This window comes from Pungitius pungitius, chromosome 3, assembly GCF_949316345.1.
Source record: "Pungitius pungitius chromosome 3, fPunPun2.1, whole genome shotgun sequence".
Lineage (NCBI taxonomy): Eukaryota > Metazoa > Chordata > Actinopteri > Perciformes > Gasterosteidae > Pungitius > Pungitius pungitius.
Genome location: NC_084902.1, coordinates 7040208 through 7056439, shown reverse-complemented (window position 1 = coordinate 7056439; position 16232 = coordinate 7040208). Strand labels below are relative to the sequence as shown.

At 47.0% G+C, this 16232-nt stretch overlaps 2 protein-coding genes across 5 annotated transcripts in view; both read right to left on the bottom strand.

The window, feature by feature from the left end:
- Window position 1: 1 nt before the first annotated feature.
- LOC119210201 (NACHT and WD repeat domain-containing protein 2-like) lies at window positions 2-9035 on the bottom strand. Its single transcript, XM_037459976.2, has 10 exons — window positions 8791-9035; window positions 8604-8692; window positions 7835-7942; window positions 7520-7696; window positions 7145-7286; window positions 6902-7050; window positions 6422-6763; window positions 6042-6143; window positions 4602-5268; window positions 2-4275 (listed from the first exon to the last, which is right to left on the bottom strand). The coding sequence occupies exons 1-10, from the start codon at window positions 8849-8851 to the stop codon at window positions 1229-1231; spliced, it is 4884 nt and encodes a 1627-aa protein (XP_037315873.2). The 5' UTR covers window positions 8852-9035; the 3' UTR covers window positions 2-1228.
- Window positions 9036-9200: 165 nt separating this feature from the next.
- LOC119210204 (F-BAR and double SH3 domains protein 2-like) overlaps window positions 9201-16232 on the bottom strand; it is a 43670-nt gene continuing 36638 nt past the window's right edge. For all 4 annotated transcript variants that reach the window (XM_037459989.2, XM_037460004.2, XM_037459996.2 and 1 more), the window contains 7 exons: window positions 15854-15988; window positions 15493-15576; window positions 15127-15304; window positions 14166-14386; window positions 13060-13249; window positions 12860-12948; window positions 9201-12557 (listed from right to left, as the gene is read on the bottom strand). In XM_037459989.2, the coding sequence (XP_037315886.1) occupies window positions 12465-12557; window positions 12860-12948; window positions 13060-13249; window positions 14166-14386; window positions 15127-15304; window positions 15493-15576; window positions 15854-15988 (990 nt within the window). In that variant the 3' untranslated portion in view covers window positions 9201-12464. The remainder of the gene's footprint in view (window positions 12558-12859; window positions 12949-13059; window positions 13250-14165; window positions 14387-15126; window positions 15305-15492; window positions 15577-15853; window positions 15989-16232) is intronic.

The following is a 16232-nucleotide window of genomic DNA, read 5'->3' as shown; positions in this document are numbered from 1 at the left end:
TGCTAGCATACAGAGTCATTGTCTCTGGATATAGTGATAAATAACTTTGTATTTAATTATAGTTATTAACGTACTCTCGACCAAAGGCAAGTAATAGGACACAACAGGATTTACGAAAGAAGTGCCCTAAATTACTATTTTATTATGAAACCGGGAAGGCAGCATAAGCCAAAGAACTTCAAAAACAAATTATCAAAGATTTAAACTCAGACTCAAAGTGAATGCACAATTTTTTCTGGACATGAATTAAAATTAATGATATTTTTTAAACAACATTTGAAGCCAGCAGATCAATGTTATTAGTGTTTAATACATACAAAGGATAATAAGACAGGTATTGGTTTTGCTTTCACAGAAATGAAACTGAAATGCTTTTCCATCATCTAGTCCATAGGTGTCAAACTCAAGGAGGATTTCTACTGAAATAGCTGCTCAGTCCACTAATGACCAAGAATGTATGAAATGTGTTAGATAATTTAAAAAGAGAAGGAGCGAACGAACGCATCAGAGGCACGTGTTCAAAAATTGGAAGCCTGGATGGGGACGTCTGGAAGAATACAGCTAAACAACTTCTCTCGTTCTGGTAGATTTATTCATCAGATCACAGGTCAAGTATAAGCGCTGCATTTGCAAAGGCAGGCGCAATCCTGCCGGCCCACAGGCCGGAAGAACACACTAACTAACATCAGCAAGAACATCATGTTTCATAACCCGAAAGACAAAGAAAAGCTTTCTATTGCCTAAGCTGGCGTATGGGAGGATCCACCTCCCGCATCCGGTCACATTCAATGTCCAGACCACCTTGCTTAACGTAAACAATGAAAAAAGTGTGGATGTTGGTGTGGTGTGAATTTTAAACCCCCTAATCTTGCACATCTGCTGGTTGACCCGCTGACCTTGCTTCTTTAGTCAGGACAGAAAACCTTTCCCCTTATCAATACACACAGAGAAACTTCTGTTGGTCCGTGCAGGTCCCAACTTTTAAATCATGTCTCTCAGCCTGTCTCTGACTTGCTGGCACATCCTGCTTGGTCTCTGACTTTGAATTGCAGAACAAGGCAACATTTTCTAACTCTTGATTATCAAATGCTAACGGACCACAAAATGCCTGAAACCGAAAACAAACTTCTCCAGAAGTGTAAACAAAGATTCATGCAGTATTTTTTTGTTTACATGTCACTATGAAGCATGATGTTTACACATAAATCCCTTTCACGTGCCATCCCATTTAAAGCCACGTTATATTGGCGCTTGCTAGTGCTAAGCAACTGGGTATTCCGTCGAAGGCGCTGCGCTTTGACCGACCCCTCGCCTTCTCGCTGCGCCCGAGCGACTCTTCCCCGCCGGACACGACGTCTAAAATAGAATAGACGCCTACAGAGCCGTCCTCGAATCCCACAAACACGCGCCGCCGCTCACACACCACCAGAGCCGACGGGCTGTTGGCCAGACGCACACTTCCCACCCTCTCCCCGTCCGCCAGTCGGACAACGGCGAGGACGGCCTCCGCCCGCGGGCAGCGGGCGCAGTTTTTCGCGCGGGCGGTGACGCGGTACGCGAAGGCAACGTAGCGTCCGGTTTTGTCCAAATGGACTTTAATGACTGGCCCGCCGGCCTTGAATGAGCACAGTCTGACCCGGGATAAGTCCAGGAGGTGGACGGCCTCGTTCTCGGCGGACAGCAGGGCGTGGCTCCCGTCCCAGGACGCCTGGAAGTCTCGCGGCTGACAGCGGAACCCGCACGGCAGCCGGAAGTGCTTGTACAGCGTCTCCTCCGACACGTTCCAGGTGTACACGGCCCCCGAGGCGCCCATCACCACCACGAAGTCCGGGTGCCCCGAGAGCGAGTGGAAGGCGACCACGCGCTCCGAGCCCTCGGCGCGGGAGAAGCGCTTGCTGATGGAGCCCGACCACAGACTGGCGGCCAACAGGTCTCCGCGGCGACGGCCGATGAGGAAGGTGCTCGCCGGCGACACCTGGGCGTCGGACAGGTACAGGTGTATGCTGCACACCACGCTCCCGCGCGCCAGCTTCCAGACGCGGGACGTCCCTCGCTCGGACACGCTGACCCCGAAGTTGCCGTTGGGGGCGATCAGGACGTCCGTCGCCGCGCTGCCGCTCACGCGCAGGATGTTCTGGCCGCCGCCTGTCCGCCAGACGTAAATGTCCCCCGCCGAGAGCGTCACCAGGTGAACGCCGTCCGGGGAGAGACGGAGTTTCTCCACGGCTCCGTGGTGTAGGAAGCTGGCGTGCGGGAGCCCGGTGTCCGATCTCCATCTCCACACGGCGCGCGACCCGTCGGAGGTGTAGAAGCACTTCCCCGCCCGCTCAACCGCGACCTCTCTCACTCCGAGGCGCATCTTCGGGGCCGCGCCCGCGGCGTCGATCATCTCGAGGTCCCACGCCGTCGCCCGGCCGCCGCCGTCGACAGCGACGACGCAGCCGCCGCGCGGGGGCGCGGCGAGGAGCGTGCGGGGCGGCCGGTTGGTTTCCAAGGAGAGAACACACTGTCCCGTGCTGACCCTCCACACCAGGACGAAGGGACAGGCGTCCAACAACGCCAGGAAAAGGCGGCCACCTCGGGAGAGCAGAGCTTGAGCGAAGGTCTTCCCCGGCGGAGCGAGGAACTGGTCCCACAGCTCCCAGTCACACGTGTCCCACAGCACGACCTGGTGGGATTGACACATCAACAAGGTGCCAACGCCGCGTGAGTAGTCGATATTGAGGACGTCGTTCGATTCCCCCCCAACGGAGCTTTCTGCGACAAGTCTGGGTGGGTTCCGTTTGGACGCCACATCCCATAGGCTCACACCTCCCGCCCTGTCCACGCAGGTCATTTCCCACTGATCGCCACGCAGGATTATTGACTTAATCGCGTTGAGGTTTGAGCTCGAGCAAGCGCCCAGGAAGCCGCCGCCGCTGTCAAATATGGACACCGTGCCTTCCTCCTGCCCGCAGTACACGTAAGCGCCACCGGAGGAGCAGGCCAAGCAGGTCACGGCGCTCCGACACTGGAGATGTGTCGCGGTCTCACCGGAGACATCGAACGCGCTCACGAAACTCTCCCCTTTCCACCACACGAAAACGCTTTTCTCAGATGCAACGAACCCCTCGACTCGGCTTGCCGCGTTCCGGCTCGACTCGGTCGCGACCCGCAGGAACGTTTCTGGGCCCGTCGCGTCCCACAGGAGGAGCTCGCCGCATTGCGTGGAAAACAATATGAAATGGCCGCTGCTTTTGATGCCAGTAAATGCCAGCTCCTTCTGCTCGGAGCTCAGTGACAGCCTGACCACGTCACACCCGAGGCCTTTCCAAACCCAAGCCGTGCCATCGTCCAGGACCTCCGCTACAATCCCCGACTCTGTCCCAGCGGCTTCTCTGGCCGAGACGTCCTCGGTTTCGGCGTCAAATGTTAGACACCCGATGGAGGGGACGGTTAACTGAGCCGGGCAGAGCAACACTCCCAATCCGCTTCTCCTCCTCCTCCTCTCTTGTCCGATCTCACTGGCATAACCTTCGAGCCCAGGAAAGACGTCCAGATAAGGCAGGAGGTTTGTCTCCATCACAGAGGGCAGGTGCAGGGGTGAGTTCTGCAGAAAGCAAGCGCAGGACTTCAGTATGCCTGCCAGGAGGGCTCGTTCCTTCAAAAAGACAAAGTGGGATGACCCCTCCTCTCTCTCCAACATGGCTACCAGCTCTCCCAGGAGTCCTGCTCGAACCATTGCCTGGTGGAACCCCAAAGACATCAGCAGCCCACGCTCCAGCTCCCCGCATCGGTCGCTTTCTCGCAGGTGACGCGGCAGTTCTAGGACCTTCCTCGAGTTCTCCCGGCCAGAAGAGGAGAAGACAAACAGCTGGCTGTTGGCTCCCACGCGCTGCGGCTGCGCGGACAACCGGCCACCGAAGTAGTCCGCCATGGCCGAGTGCAGCTGCCTCCTGGCCTCGCGGGTGGCCAAACACCTCTTAGCCACCACCAGCTTGAAATGCCTGCTCACCCAGAACAAAACGAGTGACCCTGCCACCGTCCTCCTGATGAGGAACCTCCTCAGATCCAACAAGAGGGTCTCCACGGCGACCTGCGGGATCCACGGGACTCCGGGGTCGGCGGACAGCAGGTCGGCGAGCTCGGCCTCGGTGAGCCCCGTCCGAGAGAGGGTGAGGTAGGAGACGGCGCGAGAGGCGACGGAGGAGCCGTGTTTCCGCTCGAGGTGATCGAGCAGCGCGGAAATGGACGAGTGGACGCCCGCAGGGAGAGACGCCTCGGTCACATCTGAATCTGAGGGTGAGAGAGGAAAGAGGGACGGAAAATGGAATGGAATCAAACTGTGGGCTGGAACATTTCACAATTGATGTAAATGCTGTTTAAATTGGACATTGCACAATGTAATGTTTAAACATAGTCAATGCATATGTCCACTTATTTCGTATATAATAAAGTGTGTTACAGAATTGTTGATATCAGCACTCTTAGCCTTTCCTTAAGGGGCCTCAAGGTGTCACCTGGAAAAAGAAATACTCCACGACAACTGCATTCTTTAATCATTTTGCCAAATCATACTTCTCCAGCAATTTTTTTTTTTTTTTAAAAGACTCGAGTTGTACCAGAGCGCCACAGCGACGCGTGTAGGTGCAGGAGTCGAGCGTAGAGAGTCAGACGACAGGAGGTCAGGGCCCGGTTCACCAGCGCCTGTTGTCCCGATGTCACCCTCCTCCCGGAGCCGCTCAGCAGCGACGCCAACATCTTCACGCACTGCCTCCTGTCCACCGGCTCCAGCTGAACGCACGCGTAGCCCGACCCCTCCCCGCCCTCTGACGCACACCGGGGGGGGCTCCGCGGTGGCTCGATGGCTCGCAGGAGGTTGGAGGACACCGAGAGGACGAGTCTGACGCTGGGAGGGAGGGGAGACGGGAGGCTCTCCGCCATCTGAGGGCCCGCGTTGTTTTCCATGTGAGCCAGGCCGTCGAGGATTAGAACTAGAGGTCGTTGGGCCGAGGGCATGGAGGCGAGGAGGGACGCGAGACGCTCTTTTAGCCCGGACAAACGAATGCTGGATGCGGAGTGACAGTCGGGATTCAAGTCCCGGAGGTGAGTGAACCGGTTGAGGTTGTCCATGTGGCTGGTACTCTGTTCAGAGGAGGATTCGCTGTGATATCGAACGCAAATTTGGTAACAAAGGCACGACAGCAGGTGCGTCGGCGTAGGGTTGATTGACAGGTTGCAAAAATACGTGATCACCACAGGATCACAGTTTGGTAGCCATGATCTCATCTGTGGAGAGACAGAGAGACAAAACCCTTCTTTACATGTAGTTGAGATCATGCGTTCATGTAGTTCGGGAGAAGATGATTTGTTTAAATGTTTGTCTAATAAAAAAACAGGGTCTTAATGAATGATCAAAGTTGTAAAAGTCCATTTATTGCTTGCAAGCAGGAGGTCAATTACAGAAACACGTATTACGGTGCTCTGTGGAGATGGCGTCTCCGAGTGGTCAAAACACTGAGCTTTTATACACACATATGAAGCCATCCTCAGTGGCAGGTAAGAAAAATTGCAAACCATTTTGAGATAAGAACCAAGGTTAAGATGGGGTAACAGAGGTCATTTGTTCGAGCATTTGTGTGAAAGCATGTTTGACTGCCCTCTTCTTCTTCTTCTTCTTCTTCGTACACAGCTGCATAAGGAAACTTTTGAATCATCTTGCTTTTTAGATACAGACAGTATTCGCTCTTTTAACTTAACAATATGTTATAACATATTTTACCATTACACATGTAGTAGATTCCTGTATCGCTGTGTTGCGATTTTAAAGTCTGTTCATCCTGCTTGGAAACAAGATTTGGTCACATGAGTAATAATTCATGTAATAATTCAATAGAATTATTACAATGCTACAAGGTACCAGAAACACTCACCATTCAACTTGTATTAAATAGTTCACCGTTTCTTTAAGTTTCAGTTACCAATTATTGTCATTATCAGTTACTGTAATCTGAAGATTATTTACCTGAAGGGTTTTTTGTGAGTTTCTTCAGGTCACTTACCTGTCGAGCGCAGTGTGCAAGCAGAACCGTCTTCCCTGTGCACGGTCCTCCTGTCACCACAAGTGGGCGCTGTTGTCCACTCTGCTCCACAAAGGCTCTGACCTACAGCAGATAATAAGACACCTCAAATGATGCAATGTTGCATCTGGAATGTTTGGCTTGACTAAAATAACACAACACAGGGAAACGGATCCCCAAAATATCCCCAAAGTGACTTTTAATTAATCCAAAAGAGTACTCAAGTACTGTATGTTATTGATAATTTTGTTTTTAATCGTCCTCAGTTCTTAATCATTCACATTTCCATATTAAAATATAACACTATAAAAAGTCAAAACGAATCACTTCAAACCATCCATGAAAAACACCGTCATCCTGACCTTTTCCTCCTCTGGCCTCATGACGTCATAAAGTCGGGACAAGGTGTCACACAGCTCCTCCTGCTCTGCCTGCTCTCTGGCCAGGGCGTCACCGGGCTGAGGGACATCTGAGATGCTCCAGCTGTCAATCAACACCACAAGGTCAGAGTAGACCTGCTGGCATAAAGACTCGGCATAGCCTCGCCTCCGGGCTTTGGTGTAACCATGGCGACAGTCACACTTTGAGGTGGTGGTGTAGACTAGAAGCTGAGAGGAAGTGATGAGCCCAGGGAGGAAGTTGTCACAAAGCTCCGACAATAACTGTGACTCAACGGCCGTTGTCCTTGGGTCAAACGTAGCGGCCTAGAAATACAGAACATGGAGGGAAAAAAGACATATTGAAATTCTATTGATAGTAGGACTAAACTATTAAAATGATCAACATCAGCAACTAGGAAAAAAAAACATTTCTTTTTACTGATGTCAGTGGATGTTTGTCACCTCTTCCTGCGGCTGAGGTTGTGACTTCATCCGTCTCTCCTCTGACCCTCCTTCTGCGCCGACGACCCTGTGGACGTACACCAGGCAGCGTCCGGTGACGTCATCACGAGGACGGTTGTCCAAAGCAAATCTCATATCTGCGTCGAGGGCTGAGGGGAAGCAGCGAAGAGCGGCCATTCAATTAAACCTTTACAGCGAAACACCCTGCGCTCACACACAGAGAGACGCGCGCGTGTGTCTCACCGGATCGGGAGAAGCCCCGAGCTCTCTCTGGGCTCAGAACACCGCTGTGGACACAACGCGTCACGGCGGTCTGGAACTGCTTCCTCAACTCCTCTTCTTCAGCCTTCATTCTCCTCGCCTCTTCCTCTTCAACCGCTGCCGGCTAAACAGAGCGTCGCATTCCAATAGTTGTGATTGAAGCAATGAACATTATTTTACATGTAAATAATCATCACACTGACTACATAAAGACCAGATTATCTTAACAGTTAGTGCAGAAAAATATTCAGAGTATTCATTTATCTATTTTGAAATGCTTAATAGGATCTTTCTTTTTCTAAGGGGAGATGTTACTTTACAAGGTCAAAGGTCCAACACAATGAGTACTTCTCGCACGTTTCGAGCTCTCAGGCAGTAGGAGGGAGGGACGGTGTTCTCGTCCCTCTGGTACCGTCTCTCCAGCTCCAGGGTGCTGACGCCCGCTCGCTGGCTCTCCTGCAGCAGCAGCTGGTACTCTGACACCTCCACCCGGGGGGGCAGGCTGCCTGCGCCGTACTGGTGTCCTACCAGGGCCTGCAACACCGCCGTGTGGACACAGAAGGAACAACATGATGGGATGCGTCCTTAATATATAATGTATATATATATATATATAAAGAGAGAGAGAGAGAGAGAGAATGGTTAACGTACAAATATGTAGACATTGTTTACCAGCAAAAAAGGTCCCGCAGAGCTTTTTCTGCATTCTTTTATCAGCTGCTTTCTGGTGTATTCATCTGGCCAATGACATGGATCAATGGACTCAAATGGGTCTATTACCTACACAAATACAGAGAGAGAGAGACATACACACACATACAGAGAGAGAGAGAGAGAGAGAGACACACAGAGCGGTTAACAGTCTAAGAAAAGACTGACTATCAGTCTATGAAATGCGCACAGTGAGGTGCAGTAACGATTGGCCGGGTGGGGGCTCAGTAACATACGCTATTCTTCCATCTCTCTAATTACACATGCTGCTGAAAGCAGATGACACAATGAGCAGGTTCAACTGCCCCGGGGGGTGATTTCATACACGGACGCACTATACACACCGGGTTACATTAAAGATTCTTTTTCATCCTCTTTTTTTCATATTGAATTACGTGAAGATGAGAAGATTGGCTGCACTTTTAAGGAAATGGCTTCAGGTGGATAACGTGAAAGAATTACAGGACCTGCGTGCCCACAGACGAGCATAAAATAAAATTGTTTTTGTATTATGGTGTTGTAAGTAAAAGATTCTGGGATTCCATTATATTCATTGTACAAACAACACTATTAAACAAATGAATTTAAACAAAACTCCGAAATTGTTGAAGGAGAGTTGAGATAAAGTTGCGAAGATATATGCAGACTAACATTGAAGATGAAGTAATCACTTCCTGTCTGCAATAAACCACACAAACAATTGTCTGTGTGTATAATAGAGTGTACTCACCCTGACATCCAGCCCCAGGGTTTTTCTGCAGTGCTCTCTGAGTTGGGGGAAAACACGCTCTCTCAGAGCTCTGCGCTCCACCATGCTATCTGTACAGCAGCATAAAGACAAACAAACACAACAACTATTCACCAAACATAGATTATGTATACATGTGCTCCCCGTGCACCATTTGCTTCGTACATACCCTCTGGGTTGGAGCACAGATAGAGTTTAACACAGGTGGATTTTGGAGGAGGACGCTCCATTTCTCCTCCTGTCGAGAGCGTAAAACAAATCGCTGCGTTGAAGTAAAATACGGGTGAATAACTTTAGTCAATGGCCCAAATCAAATCTTCAGTTGCTGCTCTTTGCAGACCTTTCTCTTTTGCCGGCCGGCTCCACTCAGGAAACTCTGGTTATCGCGATCACACCCACTTCCAGGGACTCCAACGTCTCTAAAACAAACACACACAAACGCATGAACTCACAAACGCCATTTAGAAAAATCTCATGTTCTCGTTTGTTTACATAATCAAATATGCAGGACAGGTGCATAACTCTCTCACACACACACACACACACGCACACACACACACAATTAGGCCTCCAGAATAACAACTTTTCAGTATTTTTTTTTATTAATTAACATTTGTACACAATAAATACAAACTTTGTTTTTTTTTTGTACAGCCAATAATAATATGCAGAAAGACTTTTGCACCTGTTCTCATTATTGTCACCATGGCAACGGTCTGTGAAGAGAGGCCAGTTGTTCCACCACATCGTTAAAAGCACTGTAGCTGCTTCAAATCGAAGGATGAAACATAAAAGAATATCATCATCATCCATAAAACCAAGGCTCAACAGGCTCATTCTAAAGCTCAACACTGTGGCAACCAGAGGGAGTCTCAAAAAGGGACATAATTATGTTCAAAGTGGCAACTGGCAACAAAAAGTAATACATTTCATATTTGATAGAAAGACTGAGCGTCGATGGTGGGAAGCTTGAAGACTCTTTTAAATAAAGTCAGTTGACTGACCACACTGTCACAAGTCGATGAGATCTGTGACTAGAACTCGCTGGTACGCTTAATGAACTCATGAAAAATAACATTGATAGGATCATCTTCACTTCTGGCATCTCTTTTCTCAATCAGATATAATTCACCTCTACTGAACCAAGAGGAAAACAATCAATTTGAGACTTCATTGGATTGTTTCTCCTCTTCTTACGCTGCGCCCCGACCCCTGAAAACATAGTAACACTAAACACAATGTACTCTATAACAGAGTTCATATGGTGCACCGATTTAGAAGAAACTATAATATACATTACAGTTGCGTATCAACCATGAATGTGCTGTGACACCCGCAACTTTGAAGCATGATTTATAATTTTACGAACAAAGAGAAACCGATTGAATACCTTCGTCAGTTGCAGCCTCCCAACAGGGAGCAATTATTTAACTGTTATTACTTCCTCTTACGTATTGCATTCTGGACCAATATTGTCCAGCAACACCACAATGAAGAAAAGCGATCATAGTCAAGCTAATATAAAATCCATGTTGACATATTTGTGTAAAGTGTAAAATAAATAAGGAAGAAGCAAGTACAGATAGACACACAAACATCTGGGCCCCATTCTCTCTCAGTCATCATTCAAAAGACCTTTTTCACATTTCATTGTCCAAAAGTATCCCTCCATCTCTTTGTAAGAGTTTGAGAACAAAACAAAACGAGATATTTAGTCACACTAAAATAAAGAGGATTCAAAACAGAATCAGAATTAAATGAACAACTGTGATTTCTGTATTAAACTGCAGTGCTTCATCAGTCTCTTCTGTCCATTCTGATGCAATGTTAAAGTACTGCTACTTTTCATGGAAGGTACAAATAAATAAAAGTGCTACGCTGCCCTTTAGGCAAGGAGTTTTAAAGGCTTAAAGGGTATAGAGGGGGGATTTACTTTGAGTAAATAAAACAGAATTGTACTTCGCTCCGTTTAAATGAAATTTTCTGTCCATTCAGCATATTGTCTTTTTCTTTTTGCTGTTTTACCACCATAAATTAAAACAAAAGGATAATAGGAAATGTAAAGGTTAATTTGTTTTTAAAAAACGCTTTCTCTTCTGTATCAAAAACAAAATAAAAACACTGAGTGACGTCAGAGTTGCTTTGCCAAACAGAAAAATAATACCTGTAAATGTAATGCGCGTCAACTGAACAAGGATATAAAGCAGAGGTGAAGTGATCTAAATCAACTAAATCAACGTGATATGGTCTGTAGGGATAAAAGCTATACAGTTCATTCTGTGTTTGATTAAAAAAACTCCTGACCCCACATACGATGTGCGTCTATATCATCTGAAATAAAAATCTTTGTAGTCACCACATAGTGAATACCAACGATGCCGGTGCCTCTGAAAGCACCATCTGCCTCCTTCAGTGAGACGAGCACACGGCGGGTCACGGAAGGAGAGAGAGGAGATATAGTCGTGTGTGCGTGATATACTGTGACTGAATGTGTGTATATGATCGCCATCAATTCCCACCAAATACAAATCAACAAATTTGAGATTAGAGAAGAGAGTAGTATGAATTGTCTGTGGGACGGGAGGTGGAGAAAAGAGCCGAAATGGTGGATCCAGCCTCCATTTTCTCTTGTTCTTTCCTCCACTCCTTCCCTTCCCTTCTTCCGTCTCTCCTTCATACTGTATTTACAATGCCCTTTCAGTATAAGATGAGGATACAACTTCCACTACATATCAGACATGGTATCCCAAACAGCTGAGTTTTTCTATATGAAACTCTGCATAACATTCCTATGACAACAGTAATGTACTGTACCAATACACATTGAATACGTTTGACGATAAGGAGTCTATATATGGAAAGGGAAGGGCTGGCGAGGGGGGACAATGCGTCCACACACCACCCAGTTTCTCCGTCCATTTACTTTAACCTCAACTTCAATCAAATATGAGACGTTTGGCAAGTTTTATACTGATTGGCTTTCATCAAGCTTACTTTTTATGGAGCCCCGACACTAAATAATATTAGGACATTATGTAATTTAAGTCTATGACATACTGGTGTGTGTGTGTGTATACTATTCCATAATCTTCTTCCATAATTTCCTTGTTTGTGGCATTATGTGGGTAAAGTTGCTTTACCTAAGAAGTGCTTGTTGCACAGAAAGAAATTATTTTAAATATATTAGCGGTGTACATTTCTTTCTAGAAACATTTATATTTTTGGCTTACAATATCATTAAATACTATATTTTTGACTCATAGCTCTTTTCTACATTTTGTGAGTTTCAGGGCTCCATACCTTTCCACACGCCTCATTGGTTAACAGTGGAATTTCTCAAATGTAGCAACTGGTATTCCTGTGGAAAAGGATACATTGTTATACTTTAACTTGGGAGTATGCATTAACAACATTTAAGAAAACTTGCCAAACCCATCATTAACTTTGCCTCATGCTCTCCCCCTCTTAACATTCTTCCTCTTCAGTGTGCTCTGCTTTGCTGACCGATGAGGTAAAGATTTAAGGCAAGAATGGAAGGACGGGTCGAGGGCAGAGAGGGACACCCGGGCGGCTTCTGCTGCACTTCATTAGGAAGCTGATACGGAGATTATGCAATTGGATACACTGCCTTCATTCCCTTTCTTTGCTTTACTCCTCAACTTGAGGGGGAGAAGACATGCAGAGAGGCCATGGTTCAGTTCGGTTTTCTTCACATCGCTTTGTTGAAGATGACTTCAGTTCAGAGCAGTTTGGTTCTCCAGTCGGTAGGATGCAAAGGTCTGTCATCTGTTTTATTTTCTTGTCTCCATAACTGCTTGCCAGTCTGTCTTGTCTGTCTATCCGTCACACCAGTGTGATCTCCACCTCCTCTGTTTTGTCACTCTTCTCCTGTGATCGGCGGGGGTGCTGTTTGGGTGGAGGAGGAGCAGCTCGCACCTGCAGCAGTGAAAGAAAACAGAAAGATGTAGGTTTTTTTAGCTTTTTTAAAATAAATGCAGCCTGAATGAAAATGATGATAAGTAAATAACATTGTCATGTCATATAGCACTGCAACTAATCTGTTTGGTCTTTAGAATGTAAAACAACTGAGACAAATACTATCTATGAAAGCGTGAAGTGGCACCTTGAAATTACTTTGTCCATCAGTCCAAAACCATAAGATATTGAATTTAACCTACAATTACATCAGACAGAAATATAGACGGGAAAATGAAAAGAGGAATAAGGTGTCAACTAACAGGTCGTAATTTGCCCGGGCCTCCTTCAGGGGTGAATCGCAGTGGTTGAGGAAATCCCGGCGAGACTGGACTCTTGGAGGAGCTTTGATCTAAGAGGAGAGAGAGATATAGAGAGAGACAGACAGGGGGACAGAGAAGGACATTAGAAAAACTCACATTAAAAGAATAATCATTTCTATGTGTGTGTATGTGTGTCTTACTGTGGGTGGGTAGCTGCCCCTTGTGTGACGAGGCGGGTGGCGGCTTGTGCTCCCCGTTAAGTGCGGCGGAAGGTGAGCGTGGGAGCGGCGGCGGGGTGGAGGTGCCCGGGCTGGTGAAAGGGCTGAGGGGAGGTTGTTCATACAGCGGGAGGTGTGGCAGGGAACACCGCAACTTCAGAGATGGAGAAATCTAGGGAAGAGAAATGGAGAACGTGTGCTACTCACTTGTGATCCTACAAAGGGTCCCATGCTCTGTCACAAGGTTAATGGTCCCGTCAGTACATTTTCATTGTCTTTCTGTTAATTGTCAACTTCATTAAGTTAAAGCTTCACATAAACAACAGCAGCTTTCTTGCTGTTGTTGTTTGGTGTACTGTGGTGTACCGTCTGTACTGTCTTTTTCATTGAATACAGCTGCTGACTGCATGGGAAAAGAACGCTTTGAAAGCTGTGAGAGTGAACCAAAATAGTTTAGTTGCATGCGGCTAAACCAAAACAACTAATGATATAGCTCGACACAGCTGAGGGAAGCTGCGGTTGAGTGATATAGTCTGTGAGTTTATCATTAGAAGCCACACATATAAACAAAGATAATGATTAATGCAGCTATGATGGATCTCTGGAGAATTCTGTAAGAAATACAGTGTTTGGCGTGCCACCACATACAACTTGACCTTTGTGGCGGCAACTAGAAGGATTTTCTTTATCAATCTTCCAAACAAACAACTTTAAAGGCGTTAAGAGTTGTCGTGGTGTGTGTTATGTCTACAGGCTTTTAGGAAGGGAGAGGCTGCATCCTTCCCGTTGCCAAACCTCTAATAGGCAGCACTTAGATAAGGAAACTGTGATTCTGTACGAGGACTGCAGGAAACACAGCAGCCCTGATCCAGTGTTGGTGAACTCTGCCGTGGTGATAGATCCACCGGATAACAGTCTGGGAGACATGAGACACGGTAGGGAGATAAGTGTCCCACTGAACTACAACATCAGCCTGGTATTTCTGCCCCTGATTGAAAGACTGATAACACCTACTGTTCCAGCTTCTTTGGAGTGACGCAGCGAATATTTGCGGACTTCAGTGTACCCGTCTGCAAGCTCCGACATACCTGTATGTCACCGAGAACTCCCCCACTGGTCTCCCCATTCTCAGTGAGATCTTCTACCAGCACGGAGGGGAAGACGCCCACCCGTCCATTGAGCTCGCCCTCCCAGAAGCCGTCATCGGTCTGAGTGTCGCGGCTCAACAGGCGGATCACCGCTCCCTCGGAAAAGGAGAGTTCCTCGTCCGCCTGGCCCTCGTAGTCGTAAAGTGCACGGACAAAGATCACTGTGTGGGTATACGGAAGAGAGAGAAATAAGATACACAGAAGGAAGAATTATTATTCTTGAGTAGATGTAGTTCCTTGTCTGCCTTGCATCCATTATCATAAAGAGAATGGAACACCCTGCTAGAGAGAGGGAGTAAAAAATAATAATAATTAGGTGACAGAGTTTCCCTCTGTCCCTGGTCCAAGTGTTCATGCAGAACAAGCACATAGCAATAGAAACACGGATGCAGAAGATGGCTGCAAAGAAAACAAAAATAGAAAGGAAGAAAGCAATGTTTAATGAAAATGTTAGGGATTTCAAATCTATAACAGATCAACAACGTATATGCTGACTTTCTGTAGACTATCTGAAGCTAAAGTGTGTATGTAGATCACATGTTTGCTCTTGCACATTTTATTAAACTGATCTGCAATTATTATCACAGTTTTTTTCCCCATTTTTGACCAATTAAATACAAATACCTCGCTCTTGATTCTATTCCAACAAAAGATTCCCTGTTGTGCTGGTATATGTGGAAATGCAGTGGCCAAAAAGCAATGTCTGGATTCTGATTAGTTCCAGTGTAGCAGAAGAAAAAAAAATCCTAATAATGCCTAATGGTGCATAATGACCTCATTACAGGAAGAAAGAAAACTAATTTGCACATGTACAAATGGAAGTCGTTGAATAAAACTCCTCGCGTGCTGTTTTATTATTTCAAAGAATAATTCACCACCACTAGGCTCACAGCACACTTACTGTTTGTGTCTCCGTTGACGCAGCCGGAGTGGAGCTCCGGCTCGGTGGAGTTGGACGAAGTGTGCGATCGAGCATCGAGTGTTGCCAGAGACTGAAGCATGCTCAGCAGACTGTTGGAAGTGGGGAACTGCAGGTATTTCTCAGGGACGTAGCCCACATTTCCGGACTTATTGCGAGCCTGGAAAACGCACACAAACACGCGATATGAAAAACACGCACGGCAGGAGAAATCTAAAATAGCCAAGAGGGCTAAGAAACCAAATACAGCCAACACACCGATCTCATGAGGTAATCATTCTGGCGTTGCAACTCTCAACACAATGCACATCTGTGTGCGTGTGTGTATGTGTGTGTGTTTTTGTGCACCTTGACCCAGTCCTCCATGTCTCCATCTTCAATGACCTCCAACATCTCCTGTTCATCAATAGTTAACTCATCTGGCTGAGAGGCCTGCGGGAGAGACATACCGACCGTAAGACGAGAGGTTGACAGCGCCGTGAAAAAAAACGCTCCAGTCTAGATTGAGAACATCATTAATAATACATGTAAAAATACAAAAAAAGGTCCTGTAAATGCAACACCGACATTCCACCACGCTCGTCTTGGTGTGAGCACTAGCGCAGGGGATTGTGTACCGCACGCCGTGGTTGTGCAGGTCGCTGCGGACATTTGATATGCGTAGGACCGTGTAACCGCAGAGGGTTACTCCATGTGAGTGGATTAGTACCTTGTAGGAGTACAGGACCTTGCAGGTCAGCGGGTAGTTTCGGAGGGTTCCTGAAGGACTGGAGCTGCTGTCGTCAAAAATCTCCATGTTTTCCTCACACTCTTCTCCCTCCTCGCGCTCCAAATCCACCGTGCCCTTTAAAACACAAGCACAGCAAGATAAAGTCAAAGACCTCTGATAGCTGCAAGGACGAACGATAGGCACCATTCACCTTTAGAGCTCCAGAGGAAAACGAATACCCTCGTGCTCCCAATGCAAGTGCACACAAAGCCTTATAAAGAACAGATTTTCATTCAAACTCTTTGCTCTTCATGTCCCGATGTCATGGTTACTTGATAAGTTGTCTCTCTCTCTATCTATGTTTGTGTTGGCCGGTATC

What these genes read in the sequence shown, in the direction of transcription:
- LOC119210201 (XM_037459976.2), bottom strand. Translation starts at nt 8,851, where the DNA reads ATGGAGCGTCCTCCTCCAAAATCCACCTGTGTTAAACTCTATCTGTGC. An exon ending in ACTGCCTGAGAGCTCGAAAC is followed by an intron (nt 7,287 to 7,519) that starts GTGCGAGAAGTA and finishes CGCTCTGTTTAG; the next exon opens with CCGGCAGCGGTTGAAGAGGA. An exon ending in TCGGGGCTTCTCCCGATCCG is followed by an intron (nt 7,051 to 7,144) that starts GTGAGACACACG and finishes GCTTCCCCTCAG; the next exon opens with CCCTCGACGCAGATATGAGA.